At 45.4% G+C, this 11,119-nt stretch overlaps 1 protein-coding gene across 1 annotated transcript in view; it reads left to right on the top strand.

Moving 5' to 3' along the window:
• Nucleotides 1–11,119, top strand: part of LOC121578742 (SLIT-ROBO Rho GTPase-activating protein 2B-like) — a 110,073-nt gene that overhangs the window by 65,618 nt on the left and 33,336 nt on the right. Inside the window, 1 exon segment of the mRNA XM_045224015.1 lies at nt 1,463–1,652. Coding sequence (XP_045079950.1) covers nt 1,463–1,652 — 190 coding nt within the window.

Below are 11,119 nucleotides of genomic sequence, written 5' to 3' on the forward strand. Positions count from 1 at the left end.
TGACGCCGCTGCTCCTCTCTCGCCAGGGCCTTAATCCTAGCCCATGGCCCTTTGCCCCCGAGCATGTCCTCCCAGGACCACGATTTGCCCACCTGGGCCATCGCCAACCTCTCCATCTCCTTTCCCGGCGCTTCCTCCCATGTCCAGTCTGCCTGCTCCTGGACACGCTGCTTGGTCCTTGTATGGTGGGATCTTCTGTCACGCTCGTCTAGAACAGATGAAGACCAAGGCGCAGCGTTGCAGACGAACATACTGAACTTTATTATCTACAGTGATAATAAGCACAACAAAACAACAAAACGATAACGTGACAGTTCACGGTCTAACACAAACCAACTCGAAACAAGATCCCACAAACACTAAGGGAAAACCGACAGTTTAAATATGACTCCCAATCAGAGGCAACGAGTGTCAGCTGTGGCTGGTTGTCTCTGATTGGGAGCCATATTTAAACTGTCGGTTTTCCCTTAGTGTTTGTGGGATCTTGTTTCGAGTTGGTTTGTGTTAGACCGTGAACTGTCACGTTATCGTTTTGTTGTGCTTATTATCACTGTAGATAATAAAGTTCAGTATGTTCGTCTGCAACGCTGCGCCTTGGTCTTCATCTGTTCTAGACGAGCGTGACAGTAGTAATACAGTGGATTTTAAAATACAATCTAGGCCTCTCTAATTTAATTTAGACTAGGCATTAACATTTTAATTAGGCCTAATAAATAACAAAACACCAGTGCCAGCCAGTCATGGCTAGAAGGGATCCAGCTTTGTAAAATAAACGTCAGATTTGACTTTTCGTAGCAGGTGAGGAGAACATACGCAGCAGGTTAGGAGAAATAGGTTAAGGTTAGGAAAGGGATATTCGGAATGTAAATAAACTAAATTTGTTATGGCTGGTTCATTGAGAGAAAGCTTATTTTACAATGCTCCTGTGAAACGAGGCCTGCGCCATGCATTTATGAAAGCACTGGTTTCCATTTTTACAGTTCTACTGGATGATGGTAATATATTTTATATTTATTGTAATTTGAACTATCGTTGGGTTGTGACTCATGTCATGTGTGATATACGTAGCTTATTGATAACAACTCTGTTTCCTACTATAGGCGGTTGGCTGCCTAGGGATTGAAACATTGTACGTCTCCGATGTGAATACACTACGTGACCAAAAGTATTTGGACACGTGCTCGTTGAACATCTCATTCCAAAATCATGGGCATTAATATGGAGTTAGTCCCGCCTTTGCTGCTATAACAGCCTCCACTCTTATGGGAAGGCTTTCCACTAGATGTTGGAACATTACTGCGGTGACTTGCTACCATTCAGCCACAAGATCATTAGTGAGGTGGGGCACTGATGTTGTCCAGTGCACCCATAGCCACAAACTACCACTCTCCTTCTCCCACTGTGTCTGAAGGTGACCCTGTTCTCTAACCTTCCTCTCCCCCCACTCTCCCTTCCTGTGTAGAGATCCGTGCCCAGCTGGTGGAGCAGTTGAAGTGTCTGGACCAGCAGTGTGAGCTGAGGGTGCAGCTGCTGCAGGACCTGCAGGACTTCTTCAGGAAGAAGGCAGAGGTAGAGATGGACTACAGCCGCAACCTGGAGAAACTGGCTGAGAGGTTCCTTACGAAGACACGCACCAAGGACCACCAGCTCAAGTAAGATACACACGAATGAATACACCCATGCACGCATGAACAAATGTATGCATGCACTCATACACACACAAGCGCATACACAGACGCACATACACTACCACTCTGTCTGTGCTATTAAGCCAGCGTTGTGATATTTTGTTGCCTTACAACCTGGAATTAAAATTGATTTTTGGGGGGTTTGTATCATTTGATTTACACAACATGCCTACCACTTTTTTTCTTGTGAAACAAACAACAAATAAGACAAAAAAACAGAAAACTTGAGCGTGCATAACTATTCACCCCCCCCAAAGTCAATACTTTGTAGAGCCACCTTTTGCAGCAATTACAGCTGCAAGTCTCTTGGGGTATGTCTCTATAAGCTTGGCATATCTAGCCACTGGGATTTTTGCCCATTCATCAAGGCAAAACTGCTCCAGCTCCTTCAAGTTGGATGGGTTCCGCTGGTGTACAGCAATCTTTAAGTCATACCACAGATTCTCAATTGGATTGAGGTCTGGGCTTTGACTAGGCCATTCCAAGACATTTAAATGTTTCCCCTTAAACCACTCGAGTGTTGCTTTAGCAGTATGCTTAGGCTCATTGTCCTTCTGGAAGGTGAACCTCCGTCCCAGTTTCAAATCTCTGGAATTTCCCTGTATTTAGCACCATCCATAATTTATTCAATTCTGACCAGTTTCCCAGTCCCTGCCGATGAAAAACAACCCCACAGCATGATGCTGCCACCACCATGCTTCACTGTGGGGATGGTGTTCTCGGGGTGATGAGAGGTGTTGGGTTTGCCCCAGACATAGCGTTTTCCTTGATGGCCAAAAAGCCAAATTTTAGTCTCAACTGACCAGAGTACCTTCTTCCATATGTTTGGGGAGTCTCCCACATGCCTTTTGGCGAACACCAAACGTGTTTGCTTATTTTTTTCTTTAAGCAATGGCTTTTTTCTGCCCATTCTTCCGTAAAGCCCAACTCTGTGGAGTGTACGGCTTAAAGTGGTCCTATGGACAGATGTTCCAATCTCTGCTGTGGAACTTTGCAGCTCCTTCAGGGTTATCTTTGGTCTCTTTGTTGCCTCTCTGATTAATGCCCTCCTTGCCTGGTCCGTGAGTTTTGGTGGGCAGCCCTCTCTTGACAGGTTTGTTGTGGTGCCATATTCTTTCCATTTTTTAATAATGGATTTAATGGTGCTCCATGGGATGTTCAAAGTTTCGGATATTTAACCCAACCCTGATCTGTACATCTCCACAACTTTGTCCCTGACCTGTTTGGAGACCTCCTTGGTCTTCATGGTGCCGCTTGGTTGGTGGTGCCCCTTGCTTAGTGGTGTTGCAGACTCTGGGGCCTTTCAGAACAGGTGTATATATACTGAGATCATGTGACACTTAGATTGCACACAGGTGGACTTTATTTAACTAATTATGTGACTTCTGAAGGTAATTGGTTGCACCAGATCTTATTTAGGGGCTTCATAGCAAAGGGGGTGAATACATATGCACGCACCACTTTTCCGTTATTTATTTTTTAGAATTTTTTGAAACACGGGACCTAGGAATATTTACATGGAGCAACATTGACTTCAATTTACACTCACGTCTTCCTGTGTGTGTCCTTGTGTCTGTGTGTCCTTGTGGGTACTTGTGTTCCATTGCCAACAATGCCAGGTGGTGATTTTGTGCTCTGAATACTCTGCAGCACCTTGCAGTGTGTAACACATGGACACACACACACACAGCAGAGCAGAGTGATTATCTCTCCCAGCGTGACACCTGGTTCTATAATTCCTCCTGTGGTGTGTGAGGAGAGGAGAGGTTGATAGAAGGGGAGATAAGAGGAGATGAGGGGAAGAGAGGAGAAGAGAGGGAAGGAGTGGAGAGGAGAGAAGGGGAGAGAAGGGGAGAAGAGAGGAATGGAGAGCAGTGGAGAGGAGAGATGGAGAAGGAGAGGAGAGGAAACGCCCTTCAGGGCTTTTAATAATACCAGTTATCAACACTCTGATATGACAGGGAAAACACATAAATAACATGGATGCACAGCCAATGGATTAGAAGGAAGGAAAGATTGAGGCTCGCTGTCGGAGCTGTATGAGTGTCTCCTGCCGTCCCTCACCAAAGCGTCTGGCCGCTGTCAGATCCTCTTCCTGTCTAAACCCATCATCCTCTGCTGTAATGTGTGGCGGCCACTCTGCTCTACACTGCACTGAGTTGTGATGGGTTTGGGACGGCCTGTTGACAGTACATGGTGCTAAGAGTAGGACTATATGAATAACAGCACTAGGAGTAATACTAGCAAGCCTGGTACATGTGACAGTGATGGGGGAAGAAATCGTTACAGTTACATATCGGGATATTATTTTTGTTGATATATCGTATAGTTTTGACAATAACACAGTATTATTTTTGCGCTAGTTGGCTGTACCTGAACCAAAACTCCAGTATTTTTCCTTCATAGCTTGTTCTCCATCTTCTTTTTAAATAGGGAGCCAATTTGTTTTCAGCACTTTTATTTCCATGACTGATCAAAACTTGTTTTCTCATGACTCTCTTTTGTCCCTCTTCAGCAGACATATGGTGAGAAATCACAATAAAATCACAGTATCGAATCGCAATACATATAGAATCGTGAGAATTGTGGGAATCGCAATACATCGTTATACTTATATATTGTCCCTGGCAATTCCCAGCGCTACAGTATGACAGGCACACACAGTGGTGTGGACATGGAGACATCTACTGTACAGATGTAGGATCTTAATTTGAGCCAGTTTGCTACAGCAGAAAAATAATCCTTCAGCAACAGGAAATGTGAATTATTATGTGAATTATAATGAATGGACCTTTTTTTGTAGGGGTTGATACAGATCCTACATCTGTATGTCTTCAGGGAAAGCAAGCTGCTCTGAGCTTGTTTGACTGACTGGAGTGGAGGACCGCAGCTGCACTCTCCTATTCTCTCTCTTCTGCTTTCTCCTTTCTTTCTCTTTTACTTCCCTTTTTGTTCCCTTTTCCTTTTCGATTCCTCTTTTTAGTTTTGCCCATCTTGCCATGTTCCAGTCAGTCACGCTCTTCCTGAAATAGATGATTTACTAGACATACAGGGGGACTTTTCCCAGGGAAACACACACACACGATTCCCAAGAATACTACTATTTAGTCAGCATCACATATTTGTCTTGCCCAATTCATCTCCCCCCTCTCTCTCTTCCCCCCATCCCTCTTTCTTTAACATCTGGGTCTTTAACAGCTCATTTGCTCCAGCTCAGCTCTGGTGCCACGCTGGAATCTCACATATTTTCCGGTTTTGTGTGTATGTGTGTGTGTGTAAGCGCGCGTCTGTGTGTGTGTGAACGTGTGTGTGTGTGTGTGTGTGCACGCGTGTGTGTATGGTGATTCCGTGGAGACCCCTGGTATTCCGGCTATTCACTGGCAGGCAACAGGGGGTTGCATGGTTTAACCCCGTATTGACTGGAGCAACAGGGGGTTGAGCAACAGGAGGTTGCATGTTTAACCCCGTAATGACTGCTGCCCTGTGTGTTTCTGTGTGTCTCTGGCAACGAGACTGAATGAGCTGAATGTGGAGAGACCACTAACATAGAGAAATGGACCCCAGCATGCTTCTCTCCTCGCCCCTCCATGTCTCTAATGCTGCAGGAACATATGAAACACTGGAGGAAGACTTTTACTAGAGGAAACATCCAGTTAGTCCAGCCAAGCACAACGTGTGTGTGTGTGTGTGTGTGTGTCTGTGTTTGTTTGTGACCATGTGATTTCTAAGGGTCAGAGGTGATCATGGGAAAACTCAGTGCTAGCACTGTTTGGAGTGGCAGCCTTAGTGTTTCCATGGTGACATCTGGGTAGAGGGTAAGGGGTGGTCACATGGCAATAGAGGACACACACTGGGTTGCACAACCAGGCGGGATGTCACACTGACTGACCGACTGACTGACTGACAGACAGATAAAAAAGTAGTGGTTACCCAAGCCATGTTTTGAGTTCTTGTTATGTTCAGTTCTGGTTCAGCAGAACAGCGCCGGAAGAAGATGGCTGCCGTTTTACAGCCCTCTAACCAATTGTACTACTATGTGTGTTTTTCCGCGTTATTTGTAATTTATTTTGTACATAATGTTTCTGCCATCGTCTCTTATAACCAAAGAGAGCTTCTGGATATCAGGACAGCGATTACTCACCTCGCGTTGGACGAAGACTTTTTCTTCAACGAGGCGTTCGCGAAGGATATTCTACAGACTCCCGACAAGGCCCAGATCCCCGTCATTCGCGTGAGGAAGAGACGGAGATATCGTGGACGCAGATCCGGGTGCCTTGTAAGGATCCGACGGCGAACGAGTAAACTGCCTCTCCCATCAATCCTATTAGCCAATGTTCAATCTTTTTGAGAATAAAATTGACGATTTAAGATTACGGTTATCCTACCAACGGGACATTAAAAACTGTAATATCTTATGTTTCACGGAGTCGTGGCTGAACAACAACAATGACAACATTCAGCTAGCGGGCTATACGCTACATCGACAGGACAGAACTGCAGACTCTGGTAAGACAAAGGGTGGCGGTCTGTGTATATTTGTAAACAACAGCTGGTGCACAAAATCAAATACTAAGGAAGTCTCGAGGTTTTGCTCGCCTGAGGTAGAGTATCTTATGATAAGCTGTAGACCACACTATTTACCAAGAGAGTTTTCATCTATATTTTTCATAGCTGTCTATTTACCACCACAAACCAATGCTGGCATTAAGATTGCACTGAATGAGTTGTACAAGGCCATTAATCAACAGGAAAACGCTCATTCAGATGCAGCGCTCCTAGTAGCCGGGGACTTTAATGCAGGGAAACTTAAATCCGTTCTACCTCATTTCTACCAGCATGTTAAATGTGCAACCAGAGGGGAAAAAACTCTAGACCACCTTTACTCCACACACAAAGACGCATACAAAGCTCTCCCTCGCCCTCCATTTGGCAAATCTGACCATAACTCTATCCTCCTGATTCCTGCTTATAAGCAAAAACTGAAGCAGGAAGCACCAGTGATTCGGCTAATAAAAAAGTGGTCAGATGACGCAGATGCTAAGCTACAGGACTGTTTTGCTAGCACAGACTGGAACATGTTCCGGGATTCTTCAGACAGCATTGAGGAGTACACCACATCAGTCACTGGCTTCATCAATAAGTGCATCGATGATGTCGTCCCCACAGTGACCGTACGTACATACCCCAACCAGAAGCCATGGATTACAGGAAACATCCGCACTGAGCTAAAGGGTAGAGCTGCCGCTTTCAAGGAACGGGACTCTAACCCGGACGCTTATAAGAAATCCCGCTATGACCTCCGACGAACCATCAAACAGGCAAAGAGTCAATACAGGTCTAAGATTGAATCATACTACACTGGCTCTGACGCTCGTCGGATGTGGCAGGGCTTGAAAACTATTACAGACTACAAAGGGAAGCACAGCCGCGAGCTGCCCAGTGACACAAGCCTACCAGACGAGCTAAACCACTTCTATGCTCGCTCGAGGCAAGCAACACTGAAGCATGCACGAGAGCACCAGCTGTTCCGGACGACTATGTGATCACGCTCTCCGTAGCCGATGTGAGTAAGACTTTTAAGCAGGTCAACATTCACAAGGCCGCAGGGCCAGACGGATTACCAGGACGTGTACTCCGAGCATGTGCTGACCAACTGGCAAGTGTCTTCACTGACATTTTCAACATGTCCCTGACTGAGTCTGTAATACCAACATGTTTCAAGCATACCACCATAGTCCCCGTGCCCAAGAACTCTAAGATAACCTGCCTAAATGACTACCGACCCGTAGCACTGACGTCTGTAGCCATGAAGTGCTTTGAAAGACTGGTCATGGCTCACATCAACAGCATAATCCCAGAAACCCTAGACCCACTCCAATTTGCATACCGCCCCAACAGATCCACAGATGATGCAATCTCTATCGCACTCCACACTGCCCTTTCCCACCTGGACAAGAGGAACACCTACGTGAGAATGCTATTCATTGACTACAGCTCAGCATTCAACACCATAGTGCCCTCTAAGCTCATCACTAAGCTAAGGATCCTGGGACTAAACACCTCCCTCTGCAACTGGATCCTGGACTTCCTGACGGGCCGCCCCCAGGTGGTAAGGGTAGGTAACAACACATCTGCCACACTGATCCTCAACACGGGGGCCCCTCAGGGGTGCGTGCTCAGTCCCCTCCTGTACTCTCTGTTCACCCATGACTGCATGGCCAGGCACGACTCCAACACCATCATTAAGTTTGCCGACGACACAACAGTGGTAGGCCTGATCACCGACAACGATGAGACAGCCTATAGGGAGGAGGTCAGAGATCTGGCCGTGTGGTGCCAGGACAACAACCTCTCCCTCAACGTGACCAAGACAAAGGGAGATGATTGTGGACTACAGGAAAAAAAGAGGACTGAGCACGCCCCCATTCTCATCGACGGGGCTGTAGTGGAACAGGTTGAGAGCTTCAAGTTCCTTGGTGTCCACATCACCAACAAACTATCATGGTCCAAACACACCAAGACAGTCGTGAAGAGGGCACGACAAAGCCTATTCCCCCTCAGGAGACTAAAAAGATTTGGCATGGGTCCTCAGATCCTCAAAAAACTATACAGCTGCACCATCGAGAGCATCCTGACTGGTTGCATCACCGCCTGGTATGGCAACTGCTTGGCCTCTGACCGCAAGGCACTACAGAGGGTAGTGCGTACGGCCCAGTACATCACTGGGGCAAAGCTCCCTGCCATCCAGGACCTCTATACCAGGCGGTGTCAGAGGAAGGCCCTCAAAATTGTCAAAGACTCCAGCCACCCTAGTCATAGACTGTTCTCTCTGCTACCGCACGGCAAGCGGTACCGGAGTGCCAAGTCTAGGTCCAAAAGACTTCTCAACAGCTTCTACCCCCAAGCCATAAGACTCCTGAACAGCTAATCATGGCTACCCGGACTATTTGCACTGCCCCCCCCACCCCATCCTTTTTACGCTGCTGCTACTCTGTTAAGTATTTATGCATAGTCACTTTAACTCTACCCACATGTACATATTACCTCAACTACCTCAACTAGCCGGTGCCCCGCACATTGACTATGCAACGGTACCCCCCTGTATATATAGCCTCCCTACTGTCACTTTATTTTACTGTATATATAGCCTCCCTACTGTCACTTTATTTTACTTCTGCTCTTTTTTTTCTCAACACTTTTTTTGTTGTTGTTTTATTCTTACTTTTTTGTTTAAAATAAATGCACTGTTGGTTAAGGGCTGTAAGTAAGCATTTCACTGTAATGTCTGCACCTGTTGTATTCGGCGCATGTGACCAATAAAATTTGATTTGATTTGATTTGATTTGATTTGGTTTAACGAGTGCAATCACTCTCTCCATTTCACAGCTATTTACCATAAGCTATAACATTACTATCACACAGCCCACAGCCTCCAGTCACAATAACTCCCCCAGTGCCTGGGTCTTACATCTCTAGCATTATGTCACCATCAACATCAGACTTTCCCCCCAGTCAAACTCCCCCTCTCTCTCCCCCCTCTCTCGCTCTCCCTCTTCCTCTCTCTCTCTTTCTCTCTCTCCCCCTCAGTCAAAGACATGCTCTGTCTCTCTGACTGTGTGTCCGCTGGGGTCAATACTCTACTTGCATTATCCCAGTGTGTGTGTGTGTGTGTGTGTGTGTGTGTGTGTGTGTGTGTGTGTGTGTGTGTGTGTGTGTGTGTGTGTGTGTGTGTGTGTGTGTGTGTGTGTGTGTGTGTGTGTGTGTGTGTGTGTCATATACCAAATCTGCGCTTTAGGGCACAACAGACCACATCCATTTACACTCACTCTGAATCCATTCTATTCGCTGGATCATCCGTAACACACACACACACACACACACACAAACACGTAGTAAGAATGCCATTTAGCATTGAGCAGCATCACTAACAGGGTTTTACAGTGCAGTAGGTTGCTTTTCTGTGTGTAGAGCAGTGTTCTGTGTGTACTCTCGCTCTCTCTCTCTCTCTCTCTCTCTCTCTCTCTCTCTCTCTCTCTCTCTCTCTCTTTCTTTCTTTCTATCTTTTGTTCTTTCTTTCTCTCTCTCTCTCTCTTCTCTCTCTCTCTCTCTCTCTCTCTCTCTCTCTCCTCTCTCTCTCTCTCTTTCTTTTTTTCTTTCTCTCTCTCTCTCTCTCTCTCTCTCTCTCTCTCTCTCTCTCTTTCTTTTTTCTCTCTCTCTCTCTCTCTCTCTCTCTCTCTCTCTCTCTCTCTCTCTCTCTCTCTCTCTCTCTCTCTCTCTCTCTCTCTCTCTCTCTCTCTCTCAATTTCAGTTTAAGGACTTTATTGACATGGGAAACGTATGTTAACATTGCCAAAGCAAGTAAAGTAGATAGTAAACAAAAGTGAAATAAACAATAAATATTAACAGTAAACATTACACTCAGAAGTTCCAAAAGAATAAAGACATTTCAAATGTCATATTATGTATATATACAGTGTTGTAACAATGTGCAAATAGTTAAAGTACAAATGGGAAAAATAAATAAACATAAATATGGGTTGTATTTACACAAGTGTTTGTTCTTCACCTGGTTGCCCTTTTCTTGTGGCAACAGGTCACAAATCTTGCTGCTGTGATTGTACACTGTTGTATTTCACCCAGTAGATAAGGGAGTTTATCAAAATTGGGTTTGTTTTCGAATTCTTTGTGGATCTCTGAAATCTGAGGGAAATGGATGGTTTGTATTTTGTCCTGTAGTTCATTCAATGTAATTGGAGAATCCAGTGGGTTCTTGTAGTCTTTAATAGTTGATTCTAAGATTTGCATTTGATCATGTATATTTGTTTGCTGTTTGTTCTTTGTTATAGGGCCAAAAATATTGGAGAAGTGGTTTACCCATGATTTTGGTTGGATAGGTTTCTCAATTTCTTTCTTAGGTTTTTACATTCTTCATCAAACCATTTGTTATTGTTGTTACTTTTAATCGGTTTTCTGTTAGAGATTTTTTGATCTCTCTCTCTCTCTCTCTCTCTCTCTCTCTCTCTCTCTCTCTCTCTCTCTCTCTCTCTCTCTCTCTATCTCTCTCTCAGATGTTGTTTAGGCCAGGGGGAGTGGCGGTGTACCTCTCCCTGCTAAGATTTTTACCCTGGCTGAATCCTCTGTGTGTTTAATGGTGTGTGTGTTTTCAGGCTTGCCCTCTTGTCCAAGTGTCTACTTGGAGTGTGTGTGTGTCTCTGGGTCAGGATTGTACAATGCACTGTACTGCATTCTGCGTTAGTGTGTTCCGATTAGCTGAGTTAGTGTCCTCCCTGAGCCAGGAGAGAGAGAATGAGAGAGAGAAAGAGAGAGAAAGAGACAGAAAGTTTGTGTGTGTGATAGCGTGCCTGTGTGTGTGGTTCACTGTGTCTCTACTCATGTGCCCTGACTGTAACTCTGTATCAAATAAACATGGT

Source organism: Coregonus clupeaformis, chromosome 12, assembly GCF_020615455.1.
Source record: "Coregonus clupeaformis isolate EN_2021a chromosome 12, ASM2061545v1, whole genome shotgun sequence".
In the NCBI taxonomy this organism is placed as follows: domain Eukaryota; kingdom Metazoa; phylum Chordata; class Actinopteri; order Salmoniformes; family Salmonidae; genus Coregonus; species Coregonus clupeaformis.